Source organism: Vigna umbellata, chromosome 2 (assembly GCF_029865625.1).
Source record: "Vigna umbellata cultivar VRB3 chromosome 2, Vumbellata_1.0, whole genome shotgun sequence".
Taxonomy (NCBI): Eukaryota; Viridiplantae; Streptophyta; class Magnoliopsida; order Fabales; family Fabaceae; genus Vigna; species Vigna umbellata.
Genome location: NC_142166.1, coordinates 48014821 through 48035875, shown reverse-complemented (window position 1 = coordinate 48035875; position 21055 = coordinate 48014821). Strand labels below are relative to the sequence as shown.

Below are 21055 nucleotides of genomic sequence, written 5' to 3'. Positions count from 1 at the left end.
TATTTGTTTAATGCTTTTATATTTTTTATTTGTTTATTTGAATTGTAATATTTATTTGTTAATCAATATGTTTTTATTTTTATTTTTTTTTTTTGAAAATTTAACAAAGAAATATAAATTTTGAAATAAACAAAAAATATTTAAAAAATTTCAAAATACGAAACAAATTAAAAATATTCAAATTAAAAAATATCAAATATTAATAAAATTACTAATTAAAAAAATTAAGAAACAAAATAAAAAGTATAAAATTCATAAATAAATACATAATAAATAATATTTAAAGAATTTTAAATTATAAAAAAAACACAACAAATAATTAAATAATAATTCATATTAAAATAAATAAAATATATCAATAAATAAATAGAGATTAAAAAACAAACAAATATAAATTTTGAAATAAACAAAAAATATTTGAAAAAAGTTACAAAATACGAAACAAATAAATAAAATTTCAAATTAAAAAATATCATATATTAAAAAATTACAAATTAATAAAATATTAAGAAATAAATTCAAAAGTATAAAAAAACCACAATTCGAAATGTGATAACACTAGACCGGTGTTGAAATTGCGGCGACATCTAAAGCACATAGTAGAGTAAAATAAAAATCAATTCTAGTGAAAAAGAATATAAAAAACACTTAGAGACAAAAATGAGATGCGTAGGGGTGTAGAAGTGTAGGACTTTTGTGTCTAATGGTCAAATATTCATCTCACAAGATTAAAAATAGAAATTAAATAAAAGTTGGAGGTGGAGAATGACATATGTATGGAAATTAAATAAAAGTTGGGGGTGGAGAATGACATATGTGAGGTGGAGGAAGAATCTCTCATTATTATTGGTACATCACTCTCATGGACTATTGTTTTTAGGAAAATGATACTTGAACAACCATTTTTGACAACATTTAGACACGCGCACACGTGTCAAAATCTGAGTGGTGCAGTTGGAAAAATTAAACGAAAATGGACCACTCAGATTTTGACACGTGTGCGCGTGTCTAAATGTTGTCAAAAATGGTTGTTCAAGTGTCATTTTCCTTGTTTTTAGAGTGTTTCATCTTACACCTCCAACACATCATTCTGCACTTTCAAAAATTTCATTTTTAACCTTCTCACATCTGCACCTCTAACTTTTCTAAAAATTTTATTTTTTAATAAATATATTTTTATTTTCTTCTCTCTTATTAAAGACACTTTAATAAATACCGGAGAAGACGAACACGATGTCAAGCCAAAGAAAAAGCCAAGCAGGAGAAGATTGTGGTGCGGGGTAGGGTTGGGGTAAATTTTGATGAAGACGGGAAAAAGGTTTTAGGATTTGAAAGTATGTGAAATTATAATAGATGGAATGAACGAAGGCGCGGGGTAGGGGATATGGGTCGTAACTATTATAAAATAAAAAAAAATATATATTTTAGGAGTGGTTTTTATTCAGAACCGTCGAAAAGTTTAAAAAAATAATAAAAAAAAATATCTGCGGTATTACACATTAACCGCCGGAAATTATTTTGGGTTTCTAAAACCGCTGGAAAATAATCCCTCCTAAAATTAATTATTTTTGTAGTGATTTAACATATTTAAATATATTAAATGTGATTTTAAATATTACTTTTACTTTTATTATTATTTTTATTATTTTTATTTTTAGTAATTTTAATAAAACTATTATAAAAATATATATTATATTTTAATAATTATTAAAATATAAAAATATAATAAATAATATTATAATTTTCAATTAAATGAAATATTTATTAAATTATAAATAAAAAAACTGTTAGCATATTTAAATTTTTTGTTTCTATTTAAAATTTAATAATTGTTTAATTTATTTTAATATTTTAATATACTTTAATATATATTAATACATGAAATCAAATTTTATATTATTATTATTATTTCATTTTTTTATTTTTTATTTTTATTTTTATTATTATTTTTATTATTTTATTTTTATTCTTTTTAATATAACTATTATTATAATATAAATCATATTTTAATAATTATTAAAATATAGGCTTAATTACCTACTTAGTCCCCATGTTCGGAGGTAATTTGCTGTTTAGTACCCGGTTTTAAAAATGTAGGCATTTGATACCTATGTTTTGAAATTTGTATCAATTGAATCCTACCCACTTAACGCCGTTATAAATCTAACGTTTTTCTGACTGTGTATGTGATTTGTGGACGAGCGTTTGTGGACGAGCGACGAGGACGCTCGTCCAGCGAAGAGGACGCTCGTCCAGCGAGGCAGAAGAGGACGCTCGTCCAGCGAAGCGAACGCCCAGTCAGGCAGAAGAGGACGCTCGTCCAGCGAAGCGAACGCCCAATCAGGCAGAAGAGGACGCTCGTCCAACGAAGCGAACGCTCGTCCATAACCGCTCGTCCACAAATCACATACACAGTCAGAAAAAACGTTAGATTTATAACGGCGTTAAGTGGGTAGGATTCAATTGATACAAATTTCAAAACATAGGTATCAAATGCCTACATTTTTAAAACCGGGTACTAAACAGCAAATTACCTCTGAACATGGGGACTAAGTAGGTAATTAAGCCTAAAATATAAAATTATATTAAATAATTTTTAAATTTTAAATTAAATTATATTATTATTAAGGTGGTATAGAGTGATTTTAATAAGAAAGAAAAAAATAAAAAAAATATTTATTAAAGTGCTTTTAATAAGAAAGAGAAAAAAATAAAAATATATTTATTAAAACATAAAATTTTTAGAAAAGTTGAAAGTGTATATAATTAAAAATGAAGTTTTTGAAAATACATAATGAAACGTGAGAGGTATAGGACGAAACACTCTTGTTTCTAGGAAGCGTCGTGGATATTACCTCGAACTCATATCACAACCTTAAACTAATGTTAGAAACACTTTTCATAATAATTTCTTATATATGCAATGTGATTTTATAGTTTACAGTCAAACATGTAGAAATATTGCGGAGGTAAATAATCTTCCTTCTGTCATTTCAAACGCTACTTATCTTCTGCCTTAACCTTTTAAAATTATTTTAATTTAGTATAAACAATTATGGTTAACGCTACCAGAACATGCTAGCATCTGGAACACATTCACAGAAATTGCAAAAAGACTAATCACTAGTGCTATTTTAAGTAATAATATTTTAAAAAGTACTTTGACTTAAATCCACCAAGTTAACAATTTTTTTAATAATTTTTTAATAAATTGTGTTATTATTCTATTCGTCCGTTGTAACATCCCAAAATACAGTAATTACCATAATTGAGAATTAATTACAATTAACAGTAACATAAATAGTCTTTGCATTAAACTCAGCGTTTAAAAGCCTAACGGCATCAGTACAAAAGAACGTACGTTCAAAATAGAAATCAGAGATAAACAGGACGAACGGTTTTACAAAACATTTAACCGTACGTACAACTATTTCTACCATTTACAGCACAAATCTAATGAGCGCTCTAAGGCTCGGCCTTGACTTCCACCTCAACCAGATTTGCGTCATCCAAATTTTCTTCTTCTAGTATCTCTTCAAGAGATGCACCACCATCTGCTCACATCCACAACGGATGATCATTGCAAGACAGGACGAACGTACATGGACAATTGACAACACAAGGAAAACGAAAAGGGTAAGCTTATAATATTTAATTCATACATCCAACATACACATTAAACATTTCAATGCACACGCACAACATACGATTTAACACAATTCATTATAGTAATTTATAAGTATAATATACGACCGTCCGGACTGTATGAACCGTGTAGCTACAGGCGTCCTTGCACCCGAGTGATGTAGTAACTGGGATACCCTCAACAGCTGCCACTCGAGGTTAATCCTTCGCCCCTGCTAAGTGAGGGATACGAAAGACCTCCTGCCATTCCCACACATGACTACTCCCTTCTACGTGAAGATGAGCATCACGGAATATCAGGATGGACCAAGCCAGCATTAGCTATCCATAGTCATACTTTACCAATTCAATCTTTCAATATACATATATATGAGACGTTCCTCCCTGGAACGCTCGTCCAAAATCCAACATCATAAATTCAGTTCTCATAGTGTTCACACTTTAACTTATCATATTCTATCATCTTTTACATCATTAGGTTCAGGAGTCAAAAATAACGAACGCTCAATCCATTGAAGAAGTAGGACGAACGTCCAAATAAAATTACTGGATACTCAGGGAAATATACAACAAACATAATTTTCTATTTGGCCAGTTAGATGAACTGACTCGACTTGAAGTGTACTGGTACTTAGAAAATATTGGTGATAAAAATATGAACCAGATTTAATACACAATGGATTGTCAAGAATACTTAGAATCATATTTGAAGATGGTTGCATAATGAAAACTAAGGCCAGAGATTTAACGGACGTACGGAGAATGAATATCTAATACTTTAGAACGAACGCTATTTTATCAAATAATTATTCAATTAGTACGAACGCGAGGTATGAGACCAAGCGAGATTTTAGAATGGACGCTCGTGATAAGACCGAGCGCATTATTAAGAACGGACGCTCGACATAAGGCCGAACGCTATGAATGGCGAATCGTTCGACATAAGGCCGAACGCTATAAATGACGAACGCTCGACATAAAGACGAACGCTATCAACGACGAACGTTCAACATAAGGCCGAACGTTATTATGAACGAACGTTCGACATAAGGCCGAACGTTCTCATTTCAGCATTGTTTAATTTAAGGCGTACGACAACTCTACGTTGAGCCGAACACTCAAACATAGTAACTCAATAAGGACGCTCGTTCTCACACCGAATTCTTCCCAAATGAAAGAATTCAATTCTAAGCCTTTGCAGGAAAACCGAACGGTATAAGACCGTACGGTGACGAGCGTTAATTATCATAGGGACTTTCTCAGATACAGATTTTTCAACCTTAACAGGATTCCAGATTTTTCCAACTTATCTTAACTCAATATTTCTCATATAATTCATACTTTGTAATTTTAAATCAACACAATTTCCAGACTTTATACAATTCTCATTAATCATTCACATTCATACATATCAAATATACTCATACATCACAGCCAACACATATTCCATGCATCCAGTTCAATCAACGTTCATTCATACATGCTAAAATTAACATATTTATCATACATACAGTTCATATCATACGTTCATGATTCATACAAGTATAAATTAAATTTATAAGCTTCCCTTACCTGGATAGCAGTGTACGCTCTAAAATATGATTTCCACACGTTCAACTACAGTTCTTCTATACGCAACAGCCCCTTAAGTTCCTTCCACTCAATCTAACCACTTGATCTAAACACCCACAACCAGAATTTATTCAGATACAGTCCATGCATAAACCGAGAGCATGGTTTCGCATGAAACCCTAATGGACAGCTACTAAAGAGAGGAACTTACCAGTTGGATTCCAGTTCTGTTCGGTCCAAAAGGAAGACCACAGTTGGATGAATGTTCCTACGGTGCTGAAAACGGGTTTGGAGAAGTAACGTAAGATTAACAGTAGAGAGAAGTTGGAAGCTTTAGAGAGAAGATGGAGAAAATGGAGGTTTGGGTTCAGAGGAAGACGAAGAGTGCGTGGTGCAGGTGAGAGGGTTTTCTGAAAATCCAGTTTTGTTTGATAAAATAATGTTCGTTTGAACGAACGTTTCCCAAGCTGACACCTGCACACCAACCTCTGAATTGGAAACTTCCAACGTGACACGTGGTGCTCCTGCATGCAGCGCTTGGTGCGTTTTTAATGCACTGAGTGTGTGACATGGTGCGTTTGTCAGTGTACAGCAGAGATGAAATCAGAATTGGGAGTGAGTTTAGAGGTAATGATTATTGGTTGTGGTGCGTGCTAAGTGTGGGGGTGTCAGAATTAATTCATGCTAATTATTAAGGGTCTCACATTCTCCCTAACTACAAAAATTTTCGTCCTCAAAAATTTAGAACTTACCCGTGAATAAGTGTGGATACAAGTCCTTCATGGCGCTCTCCACTTCCCACGTTGAATCACCAGTCTTGGCATCCCACACTACCTTCACTAAACGAACGTCTTTTCTCTTGTGTAGCTTGGTGCGAACGTCTTCAATGCGGACTGGTTGCAACTCCAGCGTTCGGTTCGATTGTAGTTGAATGTCTTCCAGTTCTAAGACATGAGAGGGATTAGCTATGTACTTTCTGAGTTGGGATACGTGGAAAACAGGATGAAGATTTGCTAGTTGAGGGGGCAACGCGAGTTCATAAGCTACTGGTCCAATCTTCTTCAAAATCTGGTACGGCCCTATGAACTTGGGAGACAGCTTCTTTGGGCGAACGACTCTCCCTACTCCAGTGATAGGATTTAGTCTCAAAAACACGTGGTCTCCTGCAGCGAACTCCAATGGTCTTCTTCTTCTATCTGCATAGGACTTCTGCCTGCTCAGGGACGTCTTCAACCTTTCCTGGATCAATTTAACTTTCTCGGTCGTTTGCTGGATGAGTTCAGGTCCAGTCAGCACGTTCTCTCCCTCTTGGAACCAGCAAAGTGGCGTTCGGCATTTCCTCCCATAGAGAGCTTCAAACGGCGCCATCCCAATGCTAGACTGGAAACTATTGTTGTACGCGAACTCCACCAGTGGCAAAACCTCATCCCACGCGCCTAAGTGGTCTAGGACGCACGTCCTCAGTAAATCTTCTAGCGTCTGAATGGTACGTTCGGATTGTCCGTCAGTTTGCGGATGATATGCTGAACTCATCTGCAGTTTGCTTCCCAACTCACCTTGTAACGATTGCCAAAACCGAGATGTGAATCTCGTGTCTCGGTCAGAAATTATGCTTGAAGGCACTCCATGAAGACGAACGATCTCCTTGATGTACAACTTAGCCAAATTTGTCATTGACATCTTCAAGTTCACGGCTAAGAAGTGGGCGCTCTTAGTTAATCTATCCACGATCACCCAGATTGAATCATGATTCCTGACCGTGCGTGGTAGATGAGTCACAAAGTCCATGGAGATGCTGTCCCACTTCCATTCAGGAATCTCCAATTGTTGAAGCAACCCTCCTGGTCGTTGGTGTTCGGCCTTAGCGCGTTGACAAGTTAAACAGGATGCCACAAAACGAGCGACATCACTCTTCATTCCAGGCCACCAGAACGAACGCCTAAGATCTTGGTACATCTTAGTCATACCGGGATGTATGCTAAGACGACTATGATGTGCCTCTTCTAAAATAATCCGCTTCAGTTCTCCATCATTAGGAATGCACGTTCTACCAAGGTAACGTAGCATACCGTCCGTCCCAGCATTGAATTCCTTAGCTTTATCTGAACCGAGCGCGCTAAAGATCTTCACCAACTCTTCATCCTCACGTTGCTTCATCCAGATACGGTCAAATACGTTGCTTGATATCCTAAGGTTGCAGCACTTGATGCTATTCGGTTCCAACTCAAACTGCAACCTTAGATCTCTGAAACTTTCCACTAAGTGCAGCTCCTTCACCATCATTAATGAGACATGCACTGCCTTCCTGCTTAGGGCGTCCGCCACTACATTGGCCTTCCCGGGATGATAGAGCAACTCAAATTCGTAATCCTTCAAAAATTCTAACCAACGCCTCTGCCTCATGTTCAGCTCCTTTTGATCAAATAGATACTTGAGGCTCTTGTGATCACTGAAGACTTGGAATGTAGACCCGTACAAGTAGTGCCTCCAAATCTTCAGTGCGAAAACGACCGCTGCCAATTCCAGGTCGTGCGTTGGATAATTTCTCTCGTGAACCTTCAGTTGGCGAGACGCGTACGCTACCGCTCGTCTCTCTTGCATAAGCACACAGCCAAGCCCTTGATGAGATGCGTCACAGTATACTTCAAAGGGCTTGGACGTGTCTGGAATGATTAATACCGGAGCGCTCGTTAATTTCACTTTCAGCTCCTGAAAACGCTCCTCACACAGATCAGTCCAGGCGAACGGTTGATCCTTCCTAGTCAACTGAGTTAGCGGGGCTACTATCTTAGCAAATCCTTCAATAAAACGCCTATAGTAGCCCGCGAGTCCCACAAAGCTACGAACCTCAGTGACCGTACTCGAACTCTTCCAATCCAACACCGCTCGCACTTTAGCTGGATCTACTGAGATACCTCCAGCCGACACCACATGTCCCAAAAACTGCACCTCCTTCATCCAGAATTCGCACTTGGACAGCTTTGCATATAATTCCTTCTCACGTAATACTCCAAGTACAAATCTAAGATGTTCCTCATGCTCGTCTTCTGTCTTGGAATAGACGAGAATATCATCTATGAAGACGACTACAAACTTATCCAAATAAGGCCTGAAGATGCGATTCATATACTCCATGAACACGGCTGGAGCGTTCGTCACTCCAAATGGCATCACCACGTATTCATAATGCCCATACCGCGACCTGAACGCTGTCTTATGAATATCATCCTCCTTAACTCTGATTTGATGATATCCGGATCTCAAATCAATCTTTGAAAATACTACAGCCCCATGCAGTTGATCTAGCAAGTCATCTATCCTCGGCAATGGGTATTTGTTCTTGATGGTCAGCTTATTTAACTGCCTGTAATCTATGCACAACCGAGAGCTGCCATCCTTCTTCTTCACTAATAGTACAGGCGCTCCCCATGGTGACACGCTCGGTCTAATAAACTGCTTGTCCAAGAGTTCTTCAATTTGTTTCTTCAATTCGGCCAACTCTGCAGGCGCCATTCGGTACGGTTGAACCGAGATAGGTGCTGCTGTCGTCACCAAATCTATGGTGAATTCAACTTCCCGAACAGGAGGCAGTCCAGGGATCTCTTCCGGAAAGACGTCTGGAAACTCGTCCACGACCGTTCGTTCAATACCGCCCTCCCTGGACGTTCGTTCTTTTCCTAATTCTCCGAACTCCTGATATTCCTGTGTCATGATCAGGAAACAGCTTGCTCCTTCCATTATATCCTCCTTTAATTGACCGAGCGTTACTGAAAATTCTTCTTCTTCTTCATCCGGAAACACCAACTCTTTTTTCCCACAATCTATGAGGATGTGATTGGTAGACAACCAATCCATTCCTAGAATCACCTCCAACCCTTGAAGAGGTAGGCAGATGAGATTAACTTTGTACTTACGCCCTTCCAATTCTATAGGACACCGGACGCACATAGTGGACGTCCTAACCTCTCCAGCCGCTGGTGTTGACACCACCAGATCGAACGGCATCTCACTCACTTCTAATCCCAGCTTGCAAACGCACGCCTTCGAGATGAAGGAATGCGTTGCTCCCGAATCAAATAACACGCAGCAAGATGTACCAAACACAAGGCATGTGCTAATGATCAGTGTACCTGAGTTGGCTGCCTCTGCACCAGTAATAGCGTACACACGTCCAGCTGCTTGAGCTCGTCCTCCTCTAGGCTGATTTCTGCCAGCATTTGGTGGCCTCATCACTGCCCGTCCACCCATGTTACAGTCATTTTCCAAGTGTCCGTTTCGCCCACAACGATTACAGTGCTTCACTCCCACCAATTGAGGACAGGACGAACGGTAGTGTGGTCCTCCACACTGGAAACACGTAACATTTCCATACTGACCAGCTCGTCCAGCAGGAACTAAAGCTTGAGAACCGCTCGCATTAGATGGCTGGTTTGGACGAGCGTACGGGGCTCTTCTTGGAGTAACATTGCCCCTGGAAACTATAGTCCCTCTACTCACTTGCTGTTGCTTCTTGTGCCTTTCCGCTTCTGCCATGTTCTTCTCTAAAACCTTGGCCCTTTCCACCATGGCCGGAAACGTCCGTATACACAAACTGGAGATCAAAACCTTCAAGTCACTCCGCAGTCCGTTTTCAAACTTACGGCACTGCCATTCTTCGTTTGTGGCCATCGTGTTGAAACGAACCAAGTGTTTGAACTTGTTCGTATATTCAGAAATAGACATCCCGCCTTGGACCAGTTGAAGAAACTCCACCTCTTTTGCAAACCGGACGCTATCAGGAAAATATTCTTCATAGAATTTACTCCTAAACACTTCCCAAGTAATAGGAGTTTGAGCGTCTGTCAAGAGAGCTTTCACGCTCGTCCACCAGTGGTTCGCCTCACCAGTCAACAAATACTCAGCGTACGCCAACCTGTTCACATCTGGGCAGCGTTTGGCGTTGAAAATTCTCTCAATATCTCCCAGCCACTGATCAGCCTCATCAGGGAGGCACTTCCCACTGAACTTAGCTGGGTGATGCTGCAGGAAGCTCTCCAAACTCCACTCGGCAGCAGGTTGAGCAGCGTTTGAAGAAGATGCTCCAGGCGCACCTCTAGTTGCAGCCAAGATTTCCATCAACTGCCTTTGCGTGTTTTCAGAATTGACACGCGAGGCCTCCAAACCTTGCATAGCAGCTTGGTTTTGCTGCATCAGGGTGGCGTTTTGCTCCAGCAACGTGGTGTTCTGTTGATGCAGTCGTTCAACTACGGTTTCCAACAACCTAGTGTTGCTGGACGTATCGGACTCATTCGGTTGGGGAGGAGGAGGAAGTCTAGGCGCCATTAGTTCTCTGGATCAGAGAAAAACGAGCGTTAGTAAAGTTCGAGAGTTAAAACAATAACTCATTAACACATAATAAGCACACAGCAAAAACGTAGTGCACTCATAGCCTACAGTGTTCCTTAAAAGAACAAAACTGCTCTGATACCACTAATGTAACATCCCAAAATACAGTAATTACCATAATTGAGAATTAATTACAATTAACAGTAACATAAACAGTCTTTGCATTAAACTCAGCGTTTAAAAGCCTAACGGCATCAGTACAAAAGAACGTACGTTCAAAATAGAAATCAGAGATAAACAGGACGAACGGTTTTACAAAACATTTAACCGTACGTACAACTATTCTACCATTTACAGTACAAATCTAATGAGCGCTCTAAGGCTCGGCCTTGACTTCCACCTCAACCAGATTTGCGTCATCCAAATTTTCTTCTTCTAGTATCTCTTCAAGAGATGCACCACCATCTGCTCACATCCACAACGGATGATCATTGCAAGACAGGACGAACGTACATGGACAATTGACAACACAAGGAAAACGAAAAGGGTAAGCTTATAATATTTAATTCATACATCCAACATACACATTAAACATTTCAATGCACACGCACAACATACGATTTAACACAATTCATTATAGTAATTTATAAGTATAATATACGACCGTCCGGACTGTATGAACCGTGTAGCTACAGGCGTCCTTGCACCCGAGTGATGTAGTAACTGGGATACCCTCAACAGCTGCCACTCGAGGTTAATCCTTCGCCCCTGCTAAGTGAGGGATACGAAAGACCTCCTGCCATTCCCACACATGACTACTCCCTTCTACGTGAAGATGAGCATCACGGAATATCAGGATGGACCAAGCCAGCATTAGCTATCCATAGTCATACTTTACCAATTCAATCTTTCAATATACATATATATGAGACGTTCCTCCCTGGAACGCTCGTCCAAAATCCAACATCATAAATTCAGTTCTCATAGTGTTCACACTTTAACTTATCATATTCTATCATCTTTTACATCATTAGGTTCAGGAGTCAAAAATAACGAACGCTCAATCCATTGAAGAAGTAGGACGAACGTCCAAATAAAATTACTGGATACTCAGGGAAATATACAACAAACGTAATTTTCTATTTGGCCAGTTAGATGAACTGACTCGACTTGAAGTGTACTGGTACTTAGAAAATATTGGTGATAAAAATATGAACCAGATTTAATACACAATGGATTGTCAAGAATACTTAGAATCATATTTGAAGATGGTTGCATAATGAAAACTAAGGCCAGAGATTTAACGGACGTACGGAGAATGAATATCTAATACTTTAGAACGAACGCTATTTTATCAAATAATTATTCAATTAGTACGAACGCGAGGTATGAGACCAAGCGAGATTTTAGAATGGACGCTCGTGATAAGACCGAGCGCATTATTAAGAACGGACGCTCGACATAAGGCCGAACGCTATGAATGGCGAATCGTTCGACATAAGGCCGAACGCTATAAATGACGAACGCTCGACATAAAGACGAACGCTATCAACGACGAACGTTCAACATAAGGCCGAACGTTATTATGAACGAACGTTCGACATAAGGCCGAACGTTCTCATTTCAGCATTGTTTAATTTAAGGCGTACGACAACTCTACGTTGAGCCGAACACTCAAACATAGTAACTCAATAAGGACGCTCGTTCTCACACCGAATTCTTCCCAAATGAAAGAATTCAATTCTAAGCCTTTGCAGGAAAACCGAACGGTATAAGACCGTACGGTGACGAGCGTTAATTATCATAGGGACTTTCTCAGATACAGATTTTTCAACCTTAACAGGATTCCAGATTTTTCCAACTTATCTTAACTCAATATTTCTCATATAATTCATACTTTGTAATTTTAAATCAACACAATTTCCAGACTTTATACAATTCTCATTAATCATTCACATTCATACATATCAAATATACTCATACATCACAGCCAACACATATTCCATGCATCCAGTTCAATCAACGTTCATTCATACATGCTAAAATTAACATATTTATCATACATACAGTTCATATCATACGTTCATGATTCATACAAGTATAAATTAAATTTATAAGCTTCCCTTACCTGGATAGCAGTGTACGCTCTAAAATATGATTTCCACACGTTCAACTACAGTTCTTCTATACGCAACAGCCCCTTAAGTTCCTTCCACTCAATCTAACCACTTGATCTAAACACCCACAACCAGAATTTATTCAGATACAGTCCATGCATAAACCGAGAGCATGGTTTCGCATGAAACCCTAATGGACAGCTACTAAAGAGAGGAACTTACCAGTTGGATTCCAGCTCTGTTCGGTCCAAAAGGAAGACCACAGTTGGATGAATGTTCCTACGGTGCTGAAAACGGGTTTGGAGAAGTAACGTAAGATTAACAGTAGAGAGAAGTTGGAAGCTTTAGAGAGAAGATGGAGAAAATGGAGGTTTGGGTTCAGAGGAAGACGAAGAGTGCGTGGTGCAGGTGAGAGGGTTTTCTGAAAATCCAGTTTTGTTTGATAAAATAATGTTCGTTTGAACGAACGTTTCCCAAGCTGACACCTGCACACCAACCTCTGAATTGGAAACTTCCAACGTGACACGTGGTGCTCCTGCATGCAGCGCTTGGTGCGTTTTTAATGCACTGAGTGTGTGACATGGTGCGTTTGTCAGTGTACAGCAGAGATGAAATCAGAATTGGGAGTGAGTTTAGAGGTAATGATTATTGGTTGTGGTGCGTGCTAAGTGTGGGGGTGTCAGAATTAATTCATGCTAATTATTAAGGGTCTCACATCCGTATATTTAAAACGAATCAATTATAAATTATCACGTAAGTGATGGTAAAAAAGTTGTCAAAAAAATATTAAAAAGACATTTTTCAACTTCGTGGAGTTCTGAACTTAGTTGTTCAAATAAAAAAAATTACAATACAGAAGGTTAAATTTATGCAAGAAATTTAGATACATTTCAAGTAATAAATAACTTATAATTAAAATATTAACTGGAATTTCTCTTCGTTAAAAATAATGCATAATAAATCAACACAAGTGGAGTTATTATTGTAAAAAATGTACACATTTTTAAAGTCCATAAATAACGTAACTTATATTTTGTGTTATTTTTTTAATATTCATGTGATCCTAACTTTATACTCAATACGATATATTTCACGCTTGTCTTTAATTAAATTTGGTGGTTCCAAAATAGATATTTAAGTCATTTATGTGACTTTTCAGTGATTTATTATGATAAGCTCAAGCAGTGAAATGTTATTTGATATTATTGGTTAACTGATTATAGGAACCAATGAAATAATATCTTGTGTTAAACATTTCTTCTTAAGTGTGATTCAAAGATGACAACCACTTTTTTAGGAATTTCTTTCGGGAATGTTCAAGGAATATCTATCAAGTTTTCAACTTTTGAAAAACTATACTCTACATAACGTTTATATTATGCTTTTTTTGGAGGAGTCTTCGTAGATCTTTCTTTTTGTGGTTTCCATCGTTTATATATATATATATATATATATATATATATATATATATATATATATATATATATATATATAATATGTATTGATTTGAATAAAGTAAACAAGGAAAAATACAATATAAAGAAAAAAATTGCGAGGAAAATATGTTAATAGCTAATATTTATTAGTTTTTTTTATAAATATTCAAGCTTGAAATATAAATGCATAAGATAATATATTAAAATAATTTTATTGTCATTTTCTTCACAACATGACACATATAACACAATTCAAGAATTAGAGGCTACTCAAAGTTTGTATTGTCTAATTTACAGTTTAAGGTTAGTTGTGATTCTACTTCTACATTTTTTTCACATCTTATTATTACTTTGTTTGGATTATGTAATTCATTTATCATTTGAAGTTAAAAAATGATTTTATATATCTTCAATGCTTAAAGAATAAAATATATTTAAATTTATAAAATAAAAACCAGACGAACTCTAAATTTAAGTAATAAGTAGAATTTAATAGAGAGACATGCTTAAAAAAAGAGATGCGAAAAGACACGAACTTATAAAGGAATCCAAAGCACTAAACCCAAAAGAAGGAATCCAAAAAGGTACGGGCCAGACTCGCTAGAATGGGCTTCCGTATTGCTCAATGTTCATAGACCTCAAAGACGACAAATAGAGTCGTCGTTTCAGGCAAAAGAAGAGAGTGACAAAAAGTTGTGGTTTATTGTGTAAATTAAGTGCGATGCAAAGACGCAAGACAGAACCCCTAAACCCTGGGAATGAAGAAGACGAAGAAGAGTGTGGAAGAAAATGGGGGAAAGTTCAATGGTGCTGAGAGGTCAGCGTATTTCGCACGCAGAGAGGCAGCGAAGGTGCTGAGAGTGGTTCTCGAAGGAGACGCTAAGCGCCGCGCTCTTGCCTCCATTAAATCCCTCATCTATCAACCTTCCGTTAGGAACAAGAAGGCCACCTTCGCTCTCATTTGTCAAACCCTAAAACGTAACTAACTAACTTACTAACTAAGTAGCTCTCCCTGGAATGTATCATTTCATTAACGTGTTCGTTGTTTCGTTCGCAGATCTTCCCATCATCAAAGATGTCTTGGAAGCTGCTTCCATTCTCAACACCAAGTGGAAGGTCATAAATCGTAATAACTGTACCGCATTGTACTTTGGTTTTTCTTCGTTTCTTAACACGATGTGTTGTGTATTGTTGATTTTAGCAGAGGCAACGAGAATTGGTTTATATCATTGTCTATGATATCCTTTTCGGCAAGGTGAGGTGTTTTTTCTGTTGTTGTATAGAAGGACTCCTACTTCTACGACTTCTGCAAATCGAACTAGTTACTTATGTGGTTATGGCCAAACTTGAAATTTATAGGCGGTTTCACTAGTTGGTGATGCAGAGAAGTACCTTATGCGACACGAAGGCGCTCTGCGTTCGACTCTTAAACAGCTTTTGTTACAGAGAAATGTGAAGACTGTTAAACAGTTGATTGCTCTGCATGACATTCCAGGTCATTTTTCACATCTTCAGTTTTTATGCATTTTATTAGACTTTATAGTTTGTGGAATTGGTGCTTTTTTACAGTTGATGCGCGGCAACGTTTTTGATTTCGAAGCTGATGCTTTACAGATGATTTTTTTGAAATTTTTACATTTTCAATATATGCTCTTATGCAGATGTTTCTGTACCTCGGTATGTTCGTGTGAATACGCTTAAACTGGATGTTGATTCTGCCTTGCTTGAACTTCAGAAAAATTACTCGGTAAATTCATCAAAATATTTCTGATGATCAATATTTTATATTTTAGTCAAAATGTTTTCTTCCTTTTATTTTTTTAGGAAAGTATTTAACTGAATTTATAAAAAGTCACCAGGTTTACTTCATTGATTTAATCCACATTTTCGGTTGATACGGATTATTATTAAATAGGTTCAAAAAGATAATCTGCTGGCTGAGTTACTGATTCTCCCAAAAGGCACTGATTTACATGATCACCCTCTTGTTAAAAACGGCAGTATCTTTATGCAAGTAAGGAATTACTCTTTTTTTTTTTTTTTTTTAAGAAGTTATAGATATATATCATTATCTGTATATAGGTCTCATTGGATGAAAAGGTTATTATCTTTTGATATTTAAGAAACGTACATTTCAATTCTGATTGCATGTTTTTCTTTCTTTTATAATCGTTTTGCTAAAATGGAGACAAACTTTTGTAAAGGGTAAGGCAAGTTCCATGGCAGCACCAGCTCTTAGCCCTCAACCAGGATGGGAGGTGAGTTATTGCTGCAATGTAATAAACGTTTAAGATATGAATTTGATTCAATCATAGGTGCATTCTACTTCTTCATTCCTTGTAAACATCACCTATTACCCTATCATTTCTGTCCCCACCCCCTTTCTAGGCTTGGATCTTTTTTACATTGGACTTGCAACTCTTTCACTTTTCTTTCTTTTTGAAGAGTATTTCTGAAAAGAAAAGAAAGTTTGCTCTTATGTTTTCTCTTGGCAGTAAATTGTTAAATAAGTATCCTTTTTTCCTGTTGCTGTCTGTGTCTTTCAAGGTTTTTCATAGCCATTTAGTAATTAACTAACTGATCAAGCAAAAAGTAGAAAGAAAAGCAGAACTGATGTGGTCATAACACGGGGGAAGCTCTAGTCAATTAGTTTCATGAGTTATTGTAGCCCAAAATTTCTCATGAAATGTAACTTGATAAGACGATTTTAAAGTAGGATTGAGCTATTTACTCTGAAATTAGAGGCGAAGTAAGTATGCTACATTTACTGTTTAACAGATTATTCTGTTCATATTGGCCAAATTCCTTCTTAGATAGTTTGGTCATCCTATTGGTGATTCAGGAATATTGAAGAATATTATATTTAATCTGTTCTACTGGGTCCACTGAATCTTTTGTTTTGGCTTCTATTTTTTAAATTCTTCTTTTTCTTAATATATTAAGTTGAAATGTTTTTGCTTAATTTTACTTGTATAAATCCTCAGGAATTTTTAATTTGTAGGATTGCAAAGAAAGGGCCAAGGTTACCATATGTAAATTAAATTACTAGAGTATAAGTGAGCAACCACTCTGTTTGTATTTGCCATGTGCTTGCCGCCTGCTCATTTTAACTACCATGTTATGAATGTTCAATTTGTAAATTAAATTATAACTACAGAAATCAGAGTTAAATAAAAAAAGTAATGTTGAATCCTTGAGATATTTTGTTAGCTATTCCAATCCTTACTAATTACACACCTCAAATGTATTTGAAGGTTATTGATGCATGCGCAGCACCGGGAAACAAAACTATTCACCTTGCTGCCCTTATGAAGAGTAGGGGAAAGATTGTAGCATGTGAGCTGAAAAGGGAAAGAGTTAAGCGATTGAAAGACACTATAAAGCTATCTGGGGCTTCTAGTATCCTTTGATGTTATATCTATGTGCTTACTGATAGCCTTTTCAATGTCATAACAACAATAAGTGTGTTGGATGTTTTTTAAAACGACAGGTTATGCTAGTTGTCTAGAATCCATGTCTCTTTTCTGTATTTAGTGTCTCCACAGCTGACGAGCATTAAATTCTGGAATTATTCTTTTTTAGTTAATTTTTGGTTGGTGGTTCTAACTGTCAGACTTAACCCCAAGTTCAGACATACAAGTCCTGAATGAGGATTTCTTGAACATTAATCCCAAGGATCCTTCATATTCTAAGGTGAAGTATATTTCCTAATCTGTAGGTAAATATTTTTGTTTAATGGGGTGTATTGGGGTGGCTGCTAATAGTTTGACTGATCTTGTATTATCAAACCGGACCTAATGATCAGTACATCTGCAGTTTTCTTGTAAACTTCAATAATTACAATTTATGAAATGTTTTTTATGTTCTGTGCCAATGTAATTTTGCTTTGCAAAAAGGAGTTAAGGATATGTTTTGTTGGTCCTTTGTATGATGAAGTTTTGTAATCTGCTGAATGCTTCTGGTAACTTCGATTCTGTAAAAAAAGGCACACTAGAGTAAAAAAGAGATGTTGTCTTTCATTCGTATTTTCTCCTATTGGAGGAGTTAAGCCTCACTAAACGGCCGATCCTCCTATTGTAAGAGCATATATTTTTTTCTTATTGGAGGAGTTTACTCATTTTACTGAATAGCTAATCCTTATGTTGTTAGAACCTACCTACACTGTTTATTTTTCGAAATCCAGTGATAGCATCTTAGGTTTTTATCAATCGGGTAAGGAAAATACAACTTGTATACAGTCGTTTGTTAATTTGTCTTACGGATTGAAGTTTTATTTTATTTGGTTCGTATGTGTGTTTGTGTCTAATTATGATTAGATCTATCATGACAGGTGAACGCTATTCTCTTGGATCCTTCCTGCTCTGGTTCTGGTACTTCTGCCTCAAGATTGGACCATCTGCTCCCATCTAAAACAGCAGGTTAATTATATTCTACAATGTAGACTGTATCTACCTAGCTGTCACTCTAAACTTTGCCATTATAGTACACTGTCAATTACTGTCGTGTAAGACCTGGTTTGAAGTATTGGACACATTTTTAAAATTTTAATTCCAGATTAAGTATGAAAATTTTCTTTCCTTCTTTGGTATGATGATTTACTTTTTAACCGTAAGCTTTTGACTCCATAGGTCAGGATACTGATATGGAAAGATTGAGTAAGCTTGCAACTTTCCAGAGGAAGGCTCTTCAGCATGCTTTACTTTGTAAGTTAGTTCGTTGCTTCCTTGTCTAGATCATTTTATTGTCTAGATAGTTTAGAAACTTAATAACAGTCTCCAAATTCTTTGCTGGGGCAGCTTAGAACTTTCAGTTTCTTTTTCTAGATGATTTCATCCGAGTATACACATGACAAATATGAACCTAAGATTTTAACAGTTTTTTTTAATTTTTCCAAAATTAAGACATATTCCAAAAAATTAGAATTGTTTCATTTACCAGTTTAGAGTGATAAATAAACACCCAAACTTGTCTCAATGTTACAGGAGAAATATAAGTTGATCTGGTGGTATATGTATATTCTTTTCTATTTTAAATTACTAAAATACTTATTTTGTAGTCTATTTCAAAACTTATATAATTATAATTTTTTATCTTTATTTAACATTAAAGAGAAATATATAATTTTTTATAATGTTGATTTTTTTCTTTAATTTTTATTTTTTGAAAAAAATATTTATTAAATGTTTAGATGTTATACTAGTTACGTGACATAGATAAGAATGAGATAAATTTCATATCTAGAGTATAAATTTTGACTTTGGGAACTCATCTCTGGTTAGACGTCCTCAAAAGAATTGTCTATAGTATGTTCTATCAATCAAATTCAGAATAAAGATGTCTTTCCTTGATATGTAAAAACAAATATGAACTTAAGATTTTAACATTTTTTTTCTGAAATTAAGAAATGTTCAAAAAATTTGAATGGTTTCCTTTGGCAGTTCCCGCTCTTGAAAGAATTGTCTATAGTACATGTTCAATCAACCAAATTGAGAATGAGGATGTGATCAAATCTGTTCTTCCCATTGCCGAATCATACGGATTTCAATTGGCCAAGCCCTTCCCCGAGTGGCAATGCCGTGGTCTTCCTGTGTTTGAAGGCTGTAAGTACTAATTTTAGACAGCAGCAGAGTTCCTGGTCTATCATTGTTTTGCACCATGATTTTTAGCGTTTTCTTTTTACATTTCAGCTGAATGCCTGATTCGGACAGATCCTGCTACGCATGGCGAGGGTTTCTTCATTGCTTTGTTTGTTAGGAAAGATGCATCTTGGGATTGTTCAAATAAAAACGAAACTAGAATTTTACGTAGCACTCCCGGAATTAAAAACGCGCAAAGAAAGAAGAAACGTATGCCGATTATTAGCACGAACCCATTCAAAATGTGGTTATATGATCAACTGATGTAGCTTTCGAAATGGGAGGGTATAAGGAGGTGACCAAGATAAAATTAGAGGTGTAAAATGTTTTAAATTTTCTTATTTTCATTTAAAATAGTACACATTTTAAAATTATTTTGCTGGCATCGCCATTTTCTTACCTGTATATTAACATTGATTGAGTTTTGTCTAGCCCGGGCTAAAAAAAACGAGAACAGATTTCCATGTGGCGATAAAAGATAGAGATGGTCAATTGGTAGGGGTGGTAACAAAGTCAGTTCTGTCTATTTGACCTGCTAAAAGTGGCGGAGTGCTGTCTAACACCCCAGATATTGAAAGGCGTGGGTTAGTTTGTTAGATTTATTGTATAATTAACGCCTTAATTCTATATAGATGTAGAATGTAGCCTAGAATATTCATTTGATGTGATAGATGTGTTATATAGAATATCGATATATACTATATTTTCAAGAAATTATTTTATTCTAAACAAATATGACTACGATAAAGTTAAAAAGATATATAACTTTAGAAACAGATATATAAATGCAGCTGCACTGAAATATGAAAAAATATAGTTTCACATACTTTTACACTAATTTAACATATTATTTTTTATTTATTATTTCTTATTTTCCTATTATAAACATCATGTCATTTGACTTATTATTTTTTATTTTCGTATTATAAACATCATGTCAAATGTGTATCAACCTACCATTGCCCATGAAATATATACATGTTTTAAAAATATAAGTCTTATTACATTACACAGTAATACATCCTCTAATCATATTTTACCCAATTTTCTACCAAATATTTCCCTTCAAAATATTTCATATTTCTTTTTCTTGACAAAATTTCGAATGGACTTTTCCCCAATTCTTTCCAAAACACTTCACTTCAAACTATCCTTTTTCTTTTCTTTTTACAATCTTTGAATATTTTTTTTAATTTTTTTTATCAAATTTAATTTAAATATGTTATATGATAATAATGATAACTAAATGCATTTTTTTTAATAAATATTTAAACATTGTAATACCATAATTGATTTTTTACATAGGAAAACTTTCATTATTATA

The 21055-nt window shown here is 35.9% G+C and overlaps 2 protein-coding genes across 4 annotated transcripts; one reads left to right on the top strand and one right to left on the bottom strand.

Moving 5' to 3' along the window:
- Positions 1-5958: 5958 nt before the first annotated feature.
- On the bottom strand, positions 5959-9885 carry LOC148204149 (uncharacterized). Its single transcript, XM_088107855.1, has 4 exons — positions 8672-9885; positions 8065-8455; positions 7287-7488; positions 5959-6161 (listed from the first exon to the last, which is right to left on the bottom strand). The coding sequence occupies exons 1-4, from the start codon at positions 9883-9885 to the stop codon at positions 5959-5961; spliced, it is 2010 nt and encodes a 669-aa protein (XP_087963981.1).
- Positions 9886-14700: 4815 nt separating this feature from the next.
- Positions 14701-20130, top strand: LOC124819710 (25S rRNA (cytosine-C(5))-methyltransferase NSUN5). 3 transcript variants are annotated; one of them, XM_088107214.1, is made up of 13 exons: positions 14704-15073; positions 15153-15211; positions 15297-15350; positions 15455-15590; positions 15757-15842; positions 16011-16109; positions 16300-16353; positions 17350-17494; positions 17727-17788; positions 18426-18513; positions 18724-18798; positions 19534-19695; positions 19783-20130. In XM_088107214.1, the coding sequence occupies exons 1-13, from the start codon at positions 14854-14856 to the stop codon at positions 19998-20000; spliced, it is 1458 nt and encodes a 485-aa protein (XP_087963340.1). In that variant the 5' UTR covers positions 14704-14853; the 3' UTR covers positions 20001-20130. The 3 variants fall into 3 exon arrangements, with proteins under 3 accessions (XP_087963342.1, XP_087963340.1, XP_087963341.1); XM_088107215.1 differs by having other exon boundaries at positions 14705-15073; positions 15300-15350; XM_088107216.1 differs by lacking the exon at positions 16300-16353 and having other exon boundaries at positions 14701-15073.
- The last annotated feature ends 925 nt before the right edge of the window (positions 20131-21055 follow it).

Coding starts and splice junctions, on each gene's coding strand:
- LOC148204149 (XM_088107855.1), bottom strand. CDS start 9,885: ATGGCCACAAACGAAGAATGGCAGTGCCGTAAGTTTGAAAACGGACTG. Junction 7,489..8,064: donor GTTCGAGTACGGTCACTGAG/GTTCGTAGCTTT, acceptor ATGATGGTGAAG/GAGCTGCACTTAGTGGAAAG. Junction 6,162..7,286: donor ATTCAATGCTGGGACGGACG/GTATGCTACGTT, acceptor CTCATGTCTTAG/AACTGGAAGACATTCAACTA.
- LOC124819710 (XM_088107214.1), top strand. CDS start 14,854: ATGAAGAAGACGAAGAAGAGTGTGGAAGAAAATGGGGGAAAGTTCAAT. Junction 18,799..19,533: donor TCTTCAGCATGCTTTACTTT/GTAAGTTAGTTC, acceptor TTCCTTTGGCAG/TTCCCGCTCTTGAAAGAATT. Junction 19,696..19,782: donor TCTTCCTGTGTTTGAAGGCT/GTAAGTACTAAT, acceptor TTTACATTTCAG/CTGAATGCCTGATTCGGACA.